The sequence below is a fragment of the Mirounga angustirostris genome, unplaced genomic scaffold (genome assembly GCF_029215605.1).
Source record: "Mirounga angustirostris isolate CCGP_5_RB_7025 unplaced genomic scaffold, mMirAng1.0.hap1 SCAF_4, whole genome shotgun sequence".
Classification (NCBI taxonomy): domain Eukaryota; kingdom Metazoa; phylum Chordata; class Mammalia; order Carnivora; family Phocidae; genus Mirounga; species Mirounga angustirostris.
This window is the reverse complement of record NW_026991712.1, coordinates 135872959-135895193: the sequence shown is the minus strand read 5'-3', so window position 1 is coordinate 135895193 and position 22235 is coordinate 135872959. Positions and strand designations below refer to the sequence as shown.

At 33.2% G+C, this 22235-nt stretch overlaps 1 protein-coding gene across 2 annotated transcripts in view; it reads right to left on the bottom strand.

Annotated features, from left to right (window-relative positions):
• The window catches only part of DNAI4 (dynein axonemal intermediate chain 4), an 89366-nt gene that overhangs the window by 50950 nt on the left and 16181 nt on the right, over positions 1 to 22235 (bottom strand). For both annotated transcript variants that reach the window (XM_045897453.3, XM_045897454.3), the window contains exons 3-6: positions 16170 to 16354; positions 14709 to 14821; positions 13200 to 13356; positions 10087 to 10226 (exon numbers count right to left, since the gene is read on the bottom strand). In XM_045897453.3, coding sequence (XP_045753409.1) covers positions 10087 to 10226; positions 13200 to 13356; positions 14709 to 14821; positions 16170 to 16354 — 595 coding nt within the window. The remainder of the gene's footprint in view (positions 1 to 10086; positions 10227 to 13199; positions 13357 to 14708; positions 14822 to 16169; positions 16355 to 22235) is intronic.

The window sequence follows — 22235 nt, the reverse complement described above, 5'->3', positions numbered from 1 at the left end:
ATCTCAATTAAAAATTTAATTTAATTTAAAAGAATTAGAGCAAGAAATCAGTGAAATTCAAAACAGGAAGCCAATAAAGAAAATCAATGAAACAAGAAACTGGTTTTTTTTTAAAGATCAATAAAATCAATAAACCTCTAGATGGAATAACTAAGAAAAAAGGGATTAATATCATAAATGAAAGAGGAGACATCACTACAGATCCCAAGGACATTAAAAGGATAACAAAGGAATACTATGAACAATTATATGCCCACAAATGAAATTCAGGATTAATTCCTTGAAAGACACAATCTTCCAAAACTTACACAAGAAGAAATAGACAATCTGAATAGGCCTATATCAATTAAAGAAATTGAATTAAAAAAAAAGAAATGGAATCAATAATAACTTTCCAAAACAGAAAATACCAGGTTCAGACGGATTCACTGCTAAATTCTATCAGTAATTTAAGGAAAAAATTATACAAATCTTCTACAATCTCTGTCAGAGGATAGAAACAGAGGGAATACTTTCTAGCTCATTCTTTGAGGCCAACATTGAATACCCAAAAGCAGACAAAAACATTACAAAAAAAAAAAAAAAAAACCCAAAAAAACCAGCAGACAGATAACTCTCAAAGAACACAGATGCAAAATCTTCAATAAAATATTAGCAAATCAAATCCAACAAATTCCAAGTGGAATTTATCCCAGGTATGCACAAGTAGTTCAACATTCAAAAATTAACTAATGCAATCTATCACAGCAATAGTCTAGAGAAGAAAAATACATGACCATATCAATAAATTCAGAAAAAAACATTTGACAAAATCTAATATCCATTCATGATAAAAAACTTTCAGTAAATTAGGAATAGAAGGGAACTTCCCCAACTTGATCAAAACATCAAAAAAAGCTACAGCTAGCATACTTAATGGTGAGAAACTAGAAGCCTGCTCACTAAGATCAGGAATAAGGTAAGGATATCCCCTCTCACCACTCCTTTTCAACATCATATTGGAAGTCCAAGTTAATACAATAAGACAAGAAAAGGAAATAAAATGCAAATTGGGAAGGAAGAAATAAAACTGTCTTTGTTTACAGATGACATGTTAGTGTATATAGAAAATATGAAAGAATGGACAAAAACTCCTAGAACTAATAAGTGATTAAAGAGAGGTTGCAGGATACAAGATAAATACATGAAAGCCAAGACAAAATTCCTTTCCTAAATGCTGGCAATGAACAAATGGAATTTGAAATTCAAAACAACAATTTACATTATTGTCCCATAAATGAAATAGTTAGCTATAAATCTAACAAAATATGTACAAAATCTATATGAGAAAAACCACATAACTTTAATGTACAAAATCATTCATGTGATGGAGAAACATTCTATGTTCATGTTTAGGAAGACTCAATATTGTCAAAATGTCAGTTATTCCCAAATTGGTCTATAGATCAATGCAATCTCAATTAAAATCCAAGCAAGTTATCTTGTGAATATAAACAAGCCGATTCTAAGTTTATATGGAGAGACAAAAGACTCAGAATAGCCAATAAATATTGAAGAAGAACAAAGTTGGAGGACTAACACTACCCAACTTGAAGACTTACTATAAAACTACAACAATCAAGACAATGTGATATTGGTGAACAAATAGACAAATAGTTCAATGGACTAGAACAGAGGCCAGAAATAGACCCATATCAATACAGTCAATTGATCTTTGATAAAGAAGCAAATACAATGGAACAAAGATAAGTCTTTTCAACAAGTGGTGCTGGAACAACAGGACATCCACATGCAAAAAAGAATCTAGACACAGATCTTATATCCTTCACAAAAATTAACTCAAAATTGATTATAGACCTAAAAGTAAAAAGTGAAACTATGAAAATCCTAGAGGATAACATAGAAGAATATCCAGATGACCTTGGGTATAATGATGGCTTTTTAGATACAAGATGAAAGGTATGATTGCTAAAGCAAAAACCAATAAGCTGAACTTCATTAAAATTAAAAATATATGTTCTGTGAAAGGCAATGTCAAGAGAATAACAAGACCAGCCACATACTGGAGAAAACATTTGCTAAAGCTACATTTGATAAAGTACTGTTGTCCAAAATATACATGTATTTCTTAAAACTCAACAAGAAGAAAAAATAACCTAATTTAAAATGGGCCAAGGAGCTTAACAGACACTTCACTAAAGACATACAGATGGCAAATATTATATGAAAATATGCTCCACATCATATGTCATCATGGAAATACAAATTAAAACAAAAATGAGATGTCACTGCACACCTTTTAGAATGGTCAAAATCTGGAACATTGACAACACAAAATGTTGGTGAGGATATGGAGCAACAGGAACCCTCCATTATTGCTGACAGGAATGCAGAATGGCACAACCACTTTGGAAGAAACTTTGGCTGTTCCTTACAAAATGAAAAATACTGTTACCATATGATTCAGCAATATGTTCTTCGGTATTTACCCGAAGAAATTGAAAGCTTATTATGTCTACACAAAAACCTGCACACAGATGTTTATATCAACTTTATTGATAATTGCCAAAACTTTCTAGCCATCAAGATATCCTTCGGTAGGTGAATAGATTAGATTTTTTCCTCTCCAGAGAGAAATTTCTGACATCTTTTAGAGTAGAAGAGAGGAATTTGTTCAAAGCATGTATCTGTACTTGATTCCTTTTTGTGACTGAATAACATTTCATTGAATGTATTTTACACATTATGTTTATCCATTCATCCACTTAGGGACATCTTGGTTGTTTCTACTTTTCGATTATGATAAATACTTCTGCCATGAATATGTGTGTACCTGTATTTGATTACCTGTTTTCAATTCTCTGGGATATATATTATATATAATTATCATATGACCCAGCAATTCTATATATCTAGGAATGGAATTGCTGGGTCATATGATAATTCTATTTAATTGTTTGAGGAACTACCAAACTGGTTTTCATGGCAGCTGTACCATTTTGCATTCCCAATGGCTGTGTATGATGGCTCCAATTTCTCAACACCCTTGTTAACACTTGCTATTTTCCATTTTTAATCATAGTCATCTTAATGGGTGAGAAATGGTTAACTCATGGTTTTGACTTGCATTTCTATAATGATTAATGATGTTGAACACTTTCATGTGCTTGTTGGCAATATGTATATATTCTTTGAAGAAATGTCTATTTAAGTCCGATGCCCATTTTTTAATTGGGTTTCTTGTCTCTTTGTTCTTGGATTATAAGTATTCCTTATATATTCTGGATACTGGAACTTTATGAGAGATAGGATTTGCAAATATTTCCCCCATTATGTAGGTCGTCCTTTCACTTTTTTGATAATGTTCTTTTATGTACAAAAGGTTTTTTGATGAAAGCCAATTACCCATTTTTTTCTTTTGTTCTTTCTGCTTTCAGTGTCATGAAACTGAATGACATTCAGTCCATTGTAGACTGAATCCATTGTAAAAGCAATCCATTGTAAAAGCAAAGGGCAAAAATATTTACCTCAGTGTTTTCTTCTATGAGTTTTATCATTTTAGCTCTTATATTTAAGTCACTGTTCCATTTTGAGTTAATTTTGTAGATGGTATGAAGTATGAGTACAACTTTATTCTTTTCATGTGGCTATCCAGTTGTCCCAACGCCATTTTTGAAAAGACTATTTTTCCTCCATTTAATGGTCTTAACACCTTTATCAAAAAATCAGTTGACCATATATGTGAGTTTATTTCTGGGCTCTCTGTTCTATTCTTTTGGTCTATATACCTATCTTTATGCTAGTACAACCCTATTTTGATCACTGTAAATTTATAGCAAGTTTTCAAAACAGGAAGTGTGAAAAGAACTTTGTTCTTTTTCAAGATTGTTTTGGCTATTTGGAGGGTCCTTTGATATCGATAGAATGATTTATTTTTCTATTTCTCCAAAACATCTTTGGGGGTTGTGTTGAATCTGTGGATTGGTTTGAGGATTTACATCTTTTTTTTTTTTTAAGATTTTATTTATTTATCAGAGAGAGAGACAGACAGAGGCAGGCAGAGGGAGAAGCAGGCTCCTTGCTAAGCAAGGAGGCCGATGTGGGACTCGATCCCAGGACCCTGGAATCATGACCTGAGCCGAAGGCAGAGGCTTAACCGACTGAGCCACCCAGGTGTCCCGAGGATTTACATCTTAACATTATGTCATTTAAACCATAAATACAGGATATCTTTTCACTAACTTAGGACTTCTTTAATTTCTTTCAGCAATGTTTTGTAGTTATCAGTATACAAGTCTTTGTCCTTTTTGGTTAGATTTATCCCTAGGTATTTTATTATTCTAGATGCTATTGTAAGTGCAAATATTTTCTTAATTGCCTTTTTGAATTGTTCATTAATAGTGTATAAAAATGCAAATGAATTTTGTGTATTTTGTATTCTGAAACTTACTGAACATACGTATTAGCTCTAATAGTTTTTGTGTGAATTCTTTAGGATTTTCTATACTTAAAATCATGTCAACTGTGAATAAAGATACTTTTATATCTTCCTTTCTGACTTAATGTCTTCTACTTCTTTTTCTTGCCTAATTGCTTACACTAAAACTTTCAGTACAATGTTGAATAGAAGTCGAGAAAGCAGTCTGGATAGAATAGATTTTATCTATTTTATCCTTGTCTTATAATTGATCTTATGGGGAAAGCTTCCAGTTTTTCACCATTGAGTATAATACTAGCTGTGGGGTTTTTATAAAGCCATTTATGAGATTGGGAAGATTCTCTTCTATTCCTAATTTGTTGAGTATTTTTATCATAAGACTATGTGTATTACACTGATTGACATATATGTGGAATCACCCTTGCATCATTAGGATAAAACAACTGATCATATTGTATAATCCATTTAATGTGGAGCTGATTCAGTGTACTAGTATTTTATTGAGGATTTTTGCATCCATATTCATAAGGAATACTGGTATTAGTTTTCTTTTCTTCGATGTCTTTGTCTGGCTTTGGTATCAGAGTAATGCTGGCCTCATGATTTTTAAGTGTTCTCTTCCATTTTTTTGAAAATTATTTTTTGAAGGGTTTGAAGTCCTTTAAATGACTGGTAGAATTCACTAGAGAAACCATTTGGTCTTGGAATTTTCTTTTCTTTTTTTTTTTTTAAGATTTTATTTATTTATTTGAGAGAGAAAGAGTGAGAGAGACGAACAGAGAGCACAAGTGGGAGGAAGGGCAGAGAGAGAGAGGGACAGGCAGGGAGCTGGGCTCAATCCCAGGACCCTGAGATCATGATCTGAGCCAAAATCAGCCAGCCACTTAACTGACTGAGCCACCCAGGTGCTCCTGGGATTTTCTTTCTTAGGAAGTTTTGATTATTAATCCAGTCTCTTTACTTATTATAGCTCTGTTCAGATTTTATATTTCTTTTCGAGTCAGTTTTCACAAGCTGTGAGTTTCTAGGAATGTGTCCATTTAGTTATCAATTTATTGACATATGGATGTTCATTTTTTTTATAATCTATTTTATTTCTGTAAGGTCAGTAGTAATATCCCCACTTCCATTTCTCATTTAGTAATTTGAATCTTCTATTTTTTCTTAGTCTAACAAAAATTTTGGCAGTTTTGTTGATCGTTTCAAAGTACCTTTTAGTTTCATTGATTTTTCTCCGTTTATTCTCATTTTGCTTATCTCAACTCTAATTTTTATTATTTTCTTCCTTATGCTGGCTTTTGGTTTAGTTTTATCTTCCTTATCTCATTTCTTAAGGTGTGACGTTATTGATTTGAGATTTTTATTATTTTTTATTGAAGTATAGTTGATACATAATGCTACATTAGTTTCAAGTGGAGATCTTCCTTTTTAATGTATCTACAGCTATAAATTTCTCTTTAAGCACTACTTCCACTATATCCTATAAGTTTTGCTATGTTGCATTTTCATTTCCATTCATCTCAAAATATTTTCTAATTTCCCTTGTGCTTTCATCTTCGACCCAATGGTTGTTTAAGAGTGTGTTGCTTAATATCCAAATATTTTTAAATTTTCCAGTTTTCCTTTTGTTATACATTATGAGTGTCATTACATTGTGGCAGAAAAAATTTCAATTTTTAAAATTTTATTACCTCTTTTTTTGTGGCCTAACATAATGGTGTATTTTGGAGAGATTTCCATGTGAACTTGAGAAAAAAATGTGTATTCTACTGTTTGGGGATGGTGTGTTCTGTGTATGTATGTTATGTCTAGTTTATATTATTATTCAAGTCCTCTATTTTCTTATTGACAATCTTTCTGGTTGTTCAGTCCATTATTTTTTTTTTTTTTAAGATTTTATTTATTTGAGAGAGCGAGAATGAGAGAGAGAGAGAGAGAGTACATGAGAGGGGGAAGGTCAGAGGGAGAAGCAGACTCCCTGCTGAGCAGGGAGCCTGACGTGGGACTCGATCCCGGGACTCCAGGATCATGACCTGAGCTGAAGGCAGTCGCTTAACCAACTGAGCCACCCAGGCACCCTGTTCAGTCCATTATTGACAGTGGGATACTGAAGTCTCAACTCTTATTGTAGACCTGCCTATTTCTTCCTTCAATCCTGTCAATTTTTGCTTCATATATTTGGAGGCTCTCTTGTTAAGTACATATATGTTTATAATTGTTATATCTTCTTTATGGATTGAATCTTTTATCAACATATAATGTTCTTTGGCCCTTGTAACAATTTTGTATAAAGTCTACTATGTCTGATATTGGTAAAGCTATCTCAGCTTTCTTTGGTTGCTATATACAACCTTTCACTTTACATATTTTGTCTGTGGATCTAAAGTGAGTCTCTTGTTAGATAGCATATACTTGGATCATGTTTAGTTTTTTTTAATCCATCCTATCAATATCTGCATTTCAATTGGAGAGTTTAATCCATTTATTTAAAGTAATTATTGTTCAGGAAGGACTTCTGCCATTTTTCTTTGTCTTCCTTATGTCTTATGTCTTTGTTCCTCAATTCTTCCATAACTGTCTTCTTTTGTGTTTACTTGATTTTTTAATAGTGTTCTGCTTTGATTCCTTTCTAATTTTCTTTTTTGCAATTTTTAAGGTATTTTCTTGGTGGTTGCCTTAAATTATAAGTAATTTCTTAAAATTTTAACAATCTATTGTGAATTAATAGTACCTTACTTCAATAGTATACAGGAGCTCCTATAAAGCTCCATCACACCCACTTTATGTTGATGTCACAAATTACATCTTTGTACACTGTGTGCCTATTAGTATAGATTTATAATTATTGTTTTATGTATTTATTTTAAATTATATTGCAAAAAAAATAGAGAAGAGATAAACCAAAATTACAATACTGGCTTTTGTATTTACCTATATAGCTACCTTTACCAGTATTCTTTGTTTCTTCATATGTCTTCAAGTTACTGTCTGGTGTCTTTTCATTTTTGCCTGAAGGACTCCCTTTAGCATTTCTCATAAGGCTGTTCTTCTAGTGCTGAATTACCTTAGCTTTTGTTATCTGGGAATGTCTTAATTTCTCCTTCATGGGAATGTATTTAATCTTAATTATTTAATTTAATTTCTCCATTATGAGAATTATTTGAAGGATATAGAATTATTGGTTGAGAGTTTTCTCTTTCATCTCTTTAAGTATGGTATCCCACTGACCTCTGGACTCCATGGTTTCTGCTGAGAAATCAGTGTAATCCTATTGAGGATTCCTTGTATATGATGAGTCACTTTTCTTTTGCTGCTTTCAAGATTCTCTTTCAACACTTAATTATAATGTGCCTGAGTGTAGATCTCTTTGTTTATCCTTTCTGGAGTTTGTTGAGCATCTTAGATGTGCAGATTCATGACGTTTATCAAATTTTGGAAGTTTTTTGGCCATTATTTCCTCAAATATTTTTTGTTCCTCTTTATTTTTTCTTCTACCATTCTGAAATTCCCTTTATGTGTATGTTGGTTTGCTTGGTGGAGCCACATAGGTCCTTTGAGCTGTGTTCATTTTTCTTTATTCTTCTTTCTGCTCCTCAGACTGGATTATTTTAATTGACCTGTCTTTTAAGAATTGCTGATTCCTTCTTCTGCCTGCTCAAATTTGCTATTGATAACTCTAGTGAGCTTTTCCATTTCAATTATTGTACTTTTAATCTGCAGAATTTGTTTGGTTTCTTTTTATAATTCCTATCTCTTTATTCATATTCTTTATTTGTGTGTACATCATTCTGGTTTGCTTTAGCTCTTTGCCCATAGTTTCCTTTAGCCTTACCAGAATATTTAATACAATTGATATAGTTTTTGGCTAATAAATACAAAGTCTGTACTTCCACAGGGAGAGTTTCTGTTAATTTCTTATTTAAGCAGGCTATACTTTCTTACTTCTTTCTATCCTTTGTAATTTTTTTTTTTGAGAACTGAACATTTTGAGTATAATAATGTGGTAACTCTGGAAATCAGATTCTTCTTGGTCCTTGGGTTTTGTTTTTGTAGTTTGCTGTGAGTTCTAGTTGTTTGTTTGCTTAGTGATGTTTCTAAACTATTTTTATAAAGACTTTATTCTTTGTCATGTATCATCTTAGAAGTGTTTGCTTTTTGGCTTTTGGTCAGCAAGTGTCCTGACAGATATTTCCTTGAACACCTGAATTCCTCCCCACATCAGAAAAAAAGGAGAGCAAAGAGAAAAGGGGAAAAAAAGGGGGAAAAAACTCCCAGTCTTTGCAGATTGAGTCTGTGTTAAGGTATTCCTTTAATGCTTAGCCAGCCTGTTTACAACTATGCCTTAGTCTTCACTTCCTGCTTGTACTGAGCCTAGAGATCAGCCAGAGGTGGAAAGATTAGGATATTTTCAAGTCTTTTCTGAGTATGCATCCTGCCCTAGTCATGCACATGACTTTCTAAATTTCCCTGTATATGCAAGCCTTTTTCAATATCTTAATTTCCCAAAGAAACTCCCTCCCTAGCTTTTTCTCTCAGGCTTTTAGTGTGTTCTTATTTGACTCCATTATATTCTCTTGACTCTAAGAGAGATGAGTTGTTCATTTGCCTTTCAATATTTGTGGAGAATGCAGTATGCACAGCTGCTTTACCACCTGAGAGAGTGCTGAATTAAAAAAAATAATAATAAGACAAGTGCTCTGTGTCAGTCCTTCAGGTAGCTCCCAGACAGGTTGAAACAGAGAAACCAGCTCTGCTAAGAATAAAGTCTGCTCTGCCCCCTCTGGAACCAGAGGCCAGGGTCTCAAACTGGGAAGGCAGACTACTGTCTTTAAAGATCATCACCACGTTGGGAAGGGGAGTATGGCAAGAGTGAGTAAAGATGCCATAAAGCTTTCCTACTAATTATAAGTTGCCCTTTTCTTGATTTAGTACTTGCTTAGAAGTTTGTCTATTTTAATCTTTCAAAAGAACTAGCTTATAGTTTTGCTGAACAACAAAGGTCATTAAAATTAAAAACTTTCTTCTAATTACCTTTTTGGCCCTACTTCGCAGATTGTTGGCCATGCAGGGTTGTTAAACATTGAAAGACAATAAGTGTAGTAAAGGATACAAGCTCTAGAACCAGACTGTCTGAGGGTATTACTGTGTGCCATACTAGCTGAGTGACCTTAGCAAGTTGGCTAACTTCTCTTTGCTTGTTTCTTCCTCCAAAATGGAGAGTAACAATAGCACCTACCTCGTAGGGTTGTTGTGAGGATTAAACCAGTTAATATATGTGAAAGGCCTTGAATAGTATCTGGCACATTTTAAATGTAATTAGTTGCGGTTGATACTCTTTGTGAAATAGTAAGCAGACAGTTTCTCTAAATGTTTCATAAACATTCGAAGAGTATAAAATTCTATGATAGAGTTTTTATAAAAATCAAAATTGATAATTATGTTATCTAAATCTTTTATATGTATATTTATTACTCGTTATTTGTCAAATTCTAAAAGCTGTAGATTACAGTACCTAGCTACTATTGTGATTTGGCCAAAGTATTTCTATCTTTGCTTTATATGTTTCAACATTCATTTGTTAATTGACAGACTCAAAGAATGTATATTAAAATATGGTCATTTATCAAGCAGAATAAAATATAAATTACCTTTGTCTTCCTTTACGATTTTGTCACATTGAACCTCTTTGTTCTTTGGAGCTCCATTAATAGTCTGCATCATCCTTTCAACATATAAGTCATTGCCTAATCTATTTCTACAAAGGGTCTCATAATTCTTGTTTCTCCGACTATAAAAAAAAGTATATTCAACTCATTAATAAAAATTATTACCACAGATATTACCTCTTTATATTATGTTTTCTCTTTAAAGTTACCTTCTTTAATGTGGATTGCACCAAACGTTAAGTGAGAGTTCAAAAAAACTCTTTAGGGAAAGACTGCACTGAATTACCTCCGAAGGACTCTATTTACTGTACCTCCCAGCATCCCTACTACTTTCAGTGCCCATCAACAATATGCTAGCACTCTCTCCAGATAGGTTTTATGAACTTTGCTATAAACACTGAAAACTATACATTTCCCTTAAGGTACCACCTTTGTGTCATCCTGTAGGTATTATTTTCATAATTATTTAATTCTGAGTATTTCTTAAATTTCTATTATGATTTCTTCTTTGATTCATGAGGAACTTAGAAAATGTGCTTTTTAACTTCCAAATGTGTGTATGAATATTATTTATGTTTTCATTGAGATTTATGTTATTAATTTTTAACTTAATTCCATTTGTGGCCAGAAAATTTAGTTTGTATGGTACTATTTCTTTGAAATTTTTGAAACCTTGCTTCATGGTCTTGTGCATGGATGATTTTTATAAATGTTCCATATGTGCTTGAAAAGAGTGTATGTTCTCTAATTGTTGAATGAAGAGTTGTGATCATTAAATGTTTTTGGTTCAAATTTTCTGTATCTATGTGAATTTTTTATCTGGTTGACACACCGTAATTAAGAGAGGCATGTTTAAATCTACTTTAATAGGATACTTAACAAGTTTTAAATTTTTGCCTCATATATGTTCAGGCTATTTTATTAGGGGTATTCAAGATTAGAATTATTTTTACCTTCCTGTCATTATGAAGTAAACTTCTTTGTCCCTAATAATGCTATTGGTTTAATTGTTTCTCTGTGGATGATATGTTTTTTTCTTTCTTTTTTTCTTCTGTTTTTTTTATTTATTTATTTATTTATTTATTTATTTATTTATTTATTTATTTTTAAAGATTTTATTTATTTATTTGAGAGAGAGAGAATGAGAGAGAGCACATGAGAGGGGGGAGGGTCAGAGGGAGAAGCAGACTCCCTGCCGAGCAGGGAGCCCGATGCGGGACTCGATCCAGGGACTCCAGGATCATGACCTGAGCCAAAGGCAGTCGCTTAACCAACTGAGCCACCCAGGCGCCCTTTCTTCTGTTTTTAAAATCTTTAAACATTTGATATCCTGGAGTATCAGTACAACGCACAACTTCTTTTTTTGGATATTTTTAAAAATTTATTCCTGTTTCTGTGACATGGTGTCTTTTAAGAGCTTCGGAAAGTCCTTACCCCCTCTTTTTGAACAGTTCCTCTCCTTCATTCTTCCTATTTTGACTTTTTGAAACTAACCAGATGCATGTTGGACCTTTATTCTATTGTTGATGTCTTTTTTTAACTTATCTTTCATACTTTATATCACATTTTTATCTCCAAGGTTTATTTTGTATAATTTATCCAGATCTTTGTTTCAACTTATTAAATCTCTGTTCAATTACGCCTTGTTTAAATTTAACATTTACTTTTTAGTTTCAACAGTTATATAAGCATACTTTATTTTACAGTTCTTTTTAGATGTTTTTGCAAATATGAGTCATCATTTTGATAGTTTCTTAATGTTAGTGAGGTGTTAGCTTTATCTTTTATTTAAATATTTCACATATATTTTATATTCTATATCTCATAATATAGCCCTACTAAAATCTCATTATCCACAGTCCTCATGATGTAGATATAGGGTTTGTTATTTCTTTTAATTCTCATTCATAATGGCTTCTTTATTGGTTTGGTGTATTTTTACCAAACTCAATCTGAGGCAATCTTAAGAGCCTAAATGGGATATGATTTCCTCCAGAGAAAATTCATGTTGGCTTATGATAGTAGCTATGAGACCTGGGATCACTTGAGATAACTGAAATCCTTTTAAGGGTCTTTGATTAATACAAAAATATCTCTTTCCGTCCTCTCAATTTGTGGGGGACCCAAGACTTAACGAACAATAGATCCATGTGCTAATTTTAACATTTGCTTCTAGCATCTCTCCCTCTCTGATTTCAGATCATTTATTTATCCATTTGTTATTCTTTCCTTTCCTTTTTTTGGTGTTAAGAGCTTCCCTTTATGTCTTATGGGTTTCAAAGTATGTTATTCAGGATCTATTTGTACTATATTCTATAGTCCAAAACAATTCTAGGTTAATATCTGGATAAGAATAATGCCCTAAAAATATTTTAATGATGAATTTTTTAGTACTATGAGTCATATTCAAATTATATTTGAATCTAAATAATCCGAATAACTATCAATACTCTATAGTAGCTAAATTAATTTCAGACAGAGTAGACTTCAGAGCAAGGCAAATGATCAGAGATAAAGAGGGACATTACATAATGATAAAGGGGTCAATTCTCCCAAAAAGGCATAACAATCCTTAATGTGTATGGGTTTAACAACAAAGCTTCAAAATACACAAGGCAAAAATTAATGATCTATTTAAATTAATTAATAAGGACAGATGGAAAATCTGCTCTAATATAGTAAACTCAGTTATTTTCCCATTACATATTTTTCTTCTTAAGTTTTTAATATAAAAATGTCAGTCCTTTGTTTTTAAACTGGAAATAATTTATATACGCATAAAAGAAAATAATCATTAAAATCTATATTGAGACTTGGAAGCTTCCTTTATTTCTTTTATTATTTGACTTAGTAGTTTGCCTACTTTTTAAAGAGTAAGGTAAAGCTATGGGTACTTCCTCTAGGAAAAAAGTACATACAACATAAATACTTTACATATCATTTCATAGGGCACACATATAACTTTACACATAATTTCACCAAACACATATGCCACCACTATTTATCCAGGAATCCCTAAAAACAGAAACAAGGATAAGAACCTCTGACTTAGCACTTAAATTACAGAAGCAAATAGACAATTGAGCCATACATACATGACCTTCTCAGCTTCTTCAGATTCCACAGAAACCATGACTGTTGGTAGGTTAAAAAATCTCAGTGTTTCCGTCTCTGTGAGTGTTATCTCTATCATCTTTTGTAGGTCTTCTTTTGTTACAATTTTCTCAGGTGTTGCCCTCACAACTCGTAAGTCTAAAATAGATGACTTAATAAAAATCATTGACTAATTGCTATTTTTAATTTTCATTTTACCAAAATATCGTGATGGGTCATACATTGCAGGTGGCTTTATGTGGTCAAAGAACAGACCGTGTTGTGGGATGTATTCAATCCCTCTGATGCAGGGGGGGAGATTATGATAGTAATCCAATCCTCCCGTCTCCCTCTGATAGGATGATCCTCCCTGCTGCCCCAGACACTGCTGATTGCCTAAGTTTTCATTGCTAAGGCTTTTTCCCTTCCCTTGCTCTTTCCATTAAGAAAATCAAGTGTTTAGCTTTCTTAGCCTCTCCTGAAGCTAGAGTTGACCATGTGACAGAGTTCTGGCCAATGAGATAACAGCAGAAATACATAGGAAAGAAGAAGGCTCCTGGGGAAACTTTTACTTTCCTGATAAATAAGGGTGATATGACTGAAGCTAATGCCTTTCTCTCTCTTTCTGCCTTTAACATGGATATAATACCCACAGCTGGGGCAGATATTTTGAGACCATGGAGCAAACAGCAAGAAGCAAGAAGTAAGAAGAAAAGTTTTCAGGAAAGAGAATAGCAGAGCTGCCAATCCAGAGTCTGACAGTCAAGCCACAAAATCAAATCCAAAATAGTTGATTGTTTAAGCTAATGGTAGTTGGGTATTCTCTTGTGGTCAGAGCATTCCTGTTACATATCTTAACACCAAAGACGCTATCAAGCACTTTTCCAAACTTATGAATACTTTCATCAATCCTTCATTATCATCTCAGAGGAAGAGGCACCCTTACTGCACTTCAAGGTGAATGTTCCTCAGGTAGGTACCCATTTCTTCCAGCACTTTTGATCATCCATTATTTTATCATTCTTTTATCTTTATTTTCATAATCCTTTACCTCATGTTTTATGCTCTGCCTGGAAGGAGCCACTCTTACTTGTTCTCCTGACAAATTACTAATCATCTTTAAGAACCCAATTCAAAAGTCTATAATGTTCTCTATGAATTCTTTTTTTTTTTCCACCTCAAAGATATTAATCTTCACTTTCAAAGTGCTCCGATAACATTCTACATATGTCTTATTAGGGAACTGATCACAATGTATCAGAAGGACTTGCCTCCTGCGTTAAAAGCAGAGGACTTCTAAAACAGGGTCTGTCTCTCCTGAGGCTGGTGGTGCAAGAGACTCACCTTGGGAACTTTAATGCTACCCTGGTAGTTCTCAGTAGCTACTCCTCAGGCCAGCATTTGAGAATCATTACCATAGTTCTTTTATCTCAAGTACCTGACAAATAATAAGCTCAGTTGCTGAGGAAATAATGGGCTGTTACTGAAATAAATTATATTATTTTCATTACCTGTAAAACTACTCAGTTTTTCCCGTTTATAGGATGGTTCTTCTAGGTCTTCTGCTATTGATTCAGTAGTAGATACACTTGATTTAGAAACTGTACTGCTTCCTAAAACTGACCTTTAATAATGAAAAACAACATTATTCATTTATTTAGATGTTCTTATGGGTAATGAAATATATAAATAAAAACATTATCATATTGAGAAATCAAATATATAATCATGTAAAAAATTGATAAAAAGAAACTTCTTTAAACAGAGTTGTTTTGTAGTGTTCCTTAAGTAAAAAGTCATTATAAATATATCTTAGAGATAAAACATGTCAAACCTATGTCTAAAGTCCTTCGATGGATTCACAATATATTTAGCATAAAAAGCTAAAACACAGTCTACCTATCCAGTCTCTCCATCTTCATTATCACTCTTCCCCTTCCCCATTTTTCCTCAATCTTGCAGTTCTCTCTTATTTTATTAGAGCTTCGGCCTGGAACTTCCTTTCATTTTTCACCCGTTTTCTGCTCATCATTCAAATCCCATCTTAAATGTGATTTATTCAATTTTATAAAGGTCCTCTCAAGATTTAATTAAAAGAAAATCTATATACTGGTTGGGAAATCAATAAATTGAAGAATACAAAAATAATTTCTTTAAACATATGAACTTAATATTACTTTATGATATTATATACCTTTTTGCCTTTTCTATTTATAAGTCCAACTGTCCTCCAAAAGGATAGATTCAGTTTAGTGGAATATTCTTTGTTTTATAGAGCACTCCTATGACTATTCTATGCAAATTTGGAGGCAGACTCTCGAACAGCATATTTTCTCTTAAAATTTTGTGCTTAGTTAACATCTGGAAATTTTAATTTGTCAGATTGAAAATTACACACTCAAATATTTCCCCATAATCTTTAGATTATTTTAGGACATCCTGTTTTATTATTGCAAAGACTCTGAACTTCTCCACTGTAAGCATTAATAAAATTTCAGTAATGTAAGTGTCTACATAATACATGCATAACATTTCATTTACAAAAAAATTATGAAACAGAAGAGAAATCAAAACCCTAGGAGAACAGGGATTTTCATGGAAGAATGGAGTCGGGGCGGGGGGTAGTCACAGAGAAGGAAAGCTACTTCTTCCCATAAACTGCAACATAAAAGAAACTGAAGAAATGTGTCTGTGAGTATGTGATACTAGCCTCACCTTTTGGTTCCTCAGGAAATCTTGAGTAAAATCTACATATTTTTCTCAGAAATGTTTTGGTGTGTCAGGGAACTCTTAAGTCATGTAAAGCTCTACATCTAAGTAAAACATGAGGGGAACATAGAGATGGCTAGTACACTAATGTAGAGTGGAGTTGGGAGTCTGAAGACAACTGACATCTAAGTTATATATATGCAACTTAAACAAAAAGACAGTACATATGATATAAAAAAGAACAATAGAATAGTATACTCTACCTTGTAAACTGCCCTAACATACTAGGATTTATTGTATTCTGATACAGGCTATAGGAAGATATATATTCTGATGCATATGATCCTTCTTGTGATGTCAATAATTTATTTGGCTTTGCTGCACCCATATGTGTGTCTTGATGGTAAAGAGGTCGGGGAGTAACATCAACTCCAAGTGCATTAATTACCTGTGGAAAATGGTTATTTAAAATGAAATGTTAAAAAAAATGGGGTTTCTGAAAAATAGGGTCCTAGAAAATAGAAATAAAAGTAGTAGGAAAAAGGAAATACAATGTTTCTAGGATGGAATAAACATGAAAAATTGAATGAAAGATTTTATGCTTAAAAAATTTCTTAACTAGGCATACTTTTTAAAAACGTCTTATTCATGTTTTTACCTATATGCAAGTAATACATATTAATTTCAGGGAAATTCAGAAAGGTAGAAAGATAATTCATCCAGATTGTTAATATTTTTGTATGTTTAATTTTTTATGTATAAGCTTTAAAAAAACCCACTATTATTCATTCAACATTTTATTAGTAAACATTTCCCAATTTTCACATATTGCTGTTTTTGCCTAATTCTTAATCTTTCCAATTATGAAATTTAACATACAGAAATACAGCTCTTACATTCAAGTTTTTAATCCATTTTGAGTTAATTTTTGTGTATGGTGTAAGATAGTGGTTCAGCTTTATTCTTTTGCATGTGGCTGTCCAGTTTTCCTAACTCTACTTATTGAAGATACTGTTTTTCCCCAGTGTGTATGCTGCTCTTTAATTGTAAATTAACTGACCATATATGTGAAGGTTTATTTCTGGGCTCTCTATTCAGTTCCATTGATCTTTGTTTCTATTTTTGATGTATGTGTTTATGTACAAATACCATACTGTTTTAATTACTACAGCTCTGTAATACAATTTGAAATTAGAGAGGGTGATGTCTCCAGCTTTATTCTTTTCTAAGATTGCTTTAGCTATTAGCTCAGGGTCTTTTGCTGGTCCATACAAATTTTAAGATTATTCTATTCTGTGAAAAATGCCATTGAAGTTTTGATAGGGTTTGCCTGACTCTGTACATTGCTTTGGCTAGTGTGGACATTTTAACAATATTGACTGTTCCAATCAATAAGCATGGAATATCTTTTTATGTATTTGTATCTTCAATTTCTTTCATTAATATCTTGTAATGTTCAATATACAGATCTTTTACCTCCTTTGTTAAATTTATTTCTAGGTATTTTATTTATTTAGATGCAATTGTAAATGGGATCATTTTTTAAATTTCTCTTTCTGAGCACTGGATATTAATGTATAGAAATGCAACAGATTTCTGTATATTAATTTTGTATCCAGCAAATTTACTGAATTTATTTATTATTCTGATAGTTTTTTGGTGGCCTCTTTAGGACTTTCTATATATAATATCATGTCATCTACAAATAGTGACAGTTTCACTTCTTCCTTTCCAACTTGGATACCTTTCATCTCTTTTCCTTGATTTATTACTCTATCTAGGACCTCCAATACTATGTTGAATAAAAGGGGCAAGAGTGGGTATCCTTGTCTTTATCTTGATCGTAGAGGACAAGGTTTCATCTTTTCACCATTGAGTACATATATGGCCTAATTATGTTGAGGTACATTCTCTCTATACCTGCTTTGTAGAGTTTTTGTCATAAATGGATGTTGAATTTTGTCAAATGCTTTTTCTGCATCTATTGAGATGATCATATGATTTTTATCCTTCATTTTGTTAATGTGGTGTATCACATTGATTGATTTGTGAGTACTAAACCATCCTTGCAATCCCTGGAATAAATCCTATTTGATCATGATCTATAATCCTTTTAATATATTGTTGAATTTGGTTTACCAATATTTTGTTTAGGGTTTTCTATCTATGTTCATCATAGATATTGGTGTATAATTTTCTTTCCTTGTGGTGTCCTTGTATGGTTTTTGTATCGGGTAGTGCAGGCCTCATAAAATGAATTTGGAAGAGCTTCCCCCTCTTCCTTTATTGGAAAAGTTTGAGAAGAATTGATATTAATTCTTCTTTGAATGTTTGGTATAATTCACCACTGAAACTGGTTCTAGAATTTTGTTTGTTGGGAGGTTTTTGATTACTGACTCAATCTCTTTAATAGTAATTGGACAGTTCAGATTTTCTGTTTCATCAAATTCAGTCTTGATAGTTGTTCATTTCTAATGATTTGTACATTTCTTCTAGGTTGTCCAATTTGTTGGCATATATTTGTTCATAATATTCTCTTATGATCCTTTGTTATTTCTGTGGTATCAGTTGTAACATCTCTTTTGTTTCTGATTTTATTTATTTGAACCTAATTTTGTTTATTTGAATCCCCTCTCTTTTTTTCTTGAATATAGTTAAAGATTTGTCAATTTTGTTTATCTTTTCAAAAAACCAGCTTTTAGTTTCATTGATCTTCCTTATTATCTTTTCAGTCCCTATTTCATTTGTTTCTGCTCTAATCTTTTCTTTCTTTCCTCCTACTAACTCTGGGCTTCATTTGTTCTTTTTCTAGTCATTTGAAGCATAAAATTAAGTTGTTTGAGACTCTTTTTGTTTCCTGAAGTAGGTATTTATCTCTATGACCTTCCCTTTTAGAACTGCTTTTGCTGCATCCCACAAATTTTGCTATATTTCCATTTTCATCTGTCTCAAGATATTTTTTGATTTCTCTTTTGATTTCTTGACACATTAGTTATTCAGTAGCATATTGCTTAATCTCCACATATTTTTGAACTTTCCAGTTTTCTTTGTGTAATTAATGTCTAGGTTCCTAACATTGTGGCTGGAAAAGATGCATGATATGATTTAAATTCTCTTCAATTAATTAATTAAGACTCATTTTGTGGCCTAACATATGAGCTATCCTGGAAAATGTTCCATGTGTACTTGAGAAGAATCTGTATTCTGTTGCTTTGGGTTAGTATCACCCTTTCTGAGGCTCCATTCATTTTTCTTCATTCTTTTTTTTCACTCCGTTTTTGGCTTGTATAATCTCTATAGATCTATCCTCAAGTTGGCTAATTCTTCCTTCTGTCAGTTAAAATCTATTATTTAGTTCCTCTAGTGAATGTTTAAAGTTTTGATTACTGTGCTTTTCAACTCCAGAATTTCCATTTGGTTCTTTTTTATAATTTTTTTGGTATAACCCAGAAACTGCATTTTATTTAATTAATTTTAATTGAGCTATAACTGACACATAAGATTGTATCCACTTTAGGTGTACTACATAATGATTTGATATATGTATATATTACAGAATGATTACAATAATAAGTTTATTTAAAATCCATCACCTCAGGGGCACCTGGGTGGCTCAGTCAGTTAAGCATCCGACTCTTGGTTTTGGCTCATGTCATGATCTCTTGGGTTATGAGATCAAGCCCCATATGGGGCTCTGTGCCCAGCAGGAAGTCTGCTTGGGGATTTTCTCCCTCTCCCTCCACTCACTTGCTCTCTCTTTCTCTAAAATAACTTTAAAAAAATAAATTTTTTTAAAGATTTTATTTATTTATTTGACAGAGAGAGACAGCGAGAGAGGGAACACAAGCAGGGGGAGTAGGAGAGGGAGAAGCAGGCTTCCCGCAGATCAGGGAGCCCGATGCAGGGCTCAATCCCAGGACCCCGGGATTACGACCCAAGCCGAAGGCAGACACCTAACGACTGATCCACCCAGGCGCCCCTTAAAAAAATAAATTAAAATCCATCACCTCACATAGTTACAAAATTATATTTTGTTATGATGAGAACTTTTTTTTTTAACATTTTATTTGTTTATTTTAGAGAGAGAGAGCATGAGGGGAGAGGCAGAGGGAGAAGAGAATCCTAAGCAGACTCCACGCTGAGTGGGGAGCCTGATGTGGGCCTGATCCCAGGACCCTGACCATGACCTGAGCCAAAATCAAGAGTCGGATGCCCAAGCAACTGTGCCACCCAGATGCCCCATGATAGAACTTTTAAAATCAATTTTCTTAGGAACTTTCAAATATACAATAAAGTATTTTTTCAAGTTTTTATTTAAATTCCAACATACATTGTAATATTAGCTTCACGTGAACAATATAGTGATTCAACACTTCAGTGCAACACCTGGTGCTCATTACAAGTACACTACTTAATCCCCATCACCTATTTAACCCATCCCTCCACCAACCTCCCTTCTGGTAATCATCAGTTTGTTCTCTATAGTTCAGAGTCTGTTTCTTGGGTTGCCGCTCTCTTTTTTCCCCCCTTTATCCATTTGTTTAAATTCCACATATGAGTGAAATCATATGGCATTTGTCTTTCACTGACTGACTTATTTCACTTAGCATAATACTCTGTAGCTCTATCCATGTTGTTGCAAATGGCTAGATTTCACTCCCCTTATGGCTGAGTAATATTCCATTATATATATATACCACATCTTCTTTATCCATTCATCTGTCGATGGATACTTAGGCTGTCTCCATAATTTAGCTATTATAGATAATGCTGCTATAAACATCGGGGTTCATGTATTCCTTCAAATTAGTATTCTTATATTCTTTGGGTAAATACCTAATAGTGCAATTGCTGGATTGTAGGGTAGCTCTGTTTTTAACTTTTTGAGGAAGCTCTATACTGTTTTCCAGAGTTGCTGCTCCAATTTGCATTTCCAACAAGAGAACTCCCCTTTCTCCACATCCTTGCCAACAATAGTTGTTCCTTATGTTGTTAATTTTAGCCATTCTGACAGGTGTGAGGTGATACCATTGTAGCTTTGATTTGTATTTCCCTGATGATCAGTGATGTTGAGCCTCTTTACTGATATTTTCTGAATTGGATATGACAGTCATCATACCTTTTTTTACTTCTTTAATCATGGTCTCTTTAGTTCTACGAAGATATTTATAATGATTTCTTTTAAATCTCTTTTTGTTAAATCTGACATCGGTTTCTTCCCACAGTTTCTATTGCCTGTCTTTTTTCTTGAGTATGGGTCATATTTTTCTATTTCTTTGTATGCCCTATGTTTTGTTTGAAACTGGAGAGTTTGCTAACATATTGTAGCAACCCTAGGTATGGATATCTTCCTTCTTTCTAAAACTTGTAATTTCTATTTGCTTGTTTGTTTAGTGATTACCTAGATTACTTTTGTGAGATCTACTTCCCCATAATGGGTTGAACTGTGTTCTCCTAAAGAAGATATGTTGAAGTCCTAACCCCCAGTACCTCAGATTGTGGAAATAGGGTCTTTGCTGACTTAAGTTGAGATCATTAGGGTGAGAACCCTAATCCAGTATGACTGATGTCTTTATAAAAAGGGGGAAATGTGGACATAGATACAGATAGAGGTAAGACATCATAAAATACACAGGGAAAACACAATGTGAAGACAGAGGATTGCAGTGATAGATCTACAAGCCAAGAAATGTCTAGGACTACCAGATCTAGAAGCGAAACAAATCCTTCCTTATCATATTCAGAGGGTGCATATCTACACTAACACCTTGATTTCAGACTTCTGTCCTCCAGAACTGTGAGACAATGAACTTCTACTGTTTTAAGTCTTACAGTTTGTAGTACTTGGCTAATGTAGCTGTAGAAAACTAATATGCCCCCTCCCAAAACTCCCACACAATGTTAACCCTCTGATGTTGCTTCTCAGGGATAAGCAGCTTTGGGTATCCCCACAGCCATCCTGGGATGACAATGGTACTGTTAGGGCTCTCTACTACTCTTGACTACACTCAACTATTAAAGCTTCCCTAATTACCAGCTGATCGCTCTAGTTTTCAACAATGCCCTGGGGCACAGATTCTCTAATCTAAATAATTGTGGCTGCTTCCGGAGACTAACTTCTGAGGTCAATGTTTGGTATTCTCACTCCAAAATGCTCCTCCCGGCTGCCTTATTCCCACGTTCCCAGTTAACTAGCTAGCCTACAGTCTAGGGTGTATCTTCACTGAACTAATTATCTTTTTTAAAAATCCATGAATCTAACTCAATTCCCTTTCACCAAAACCTCCACTGTATTTGAGTGTACTTTTAGGTTCAAACTTCCCCATGCT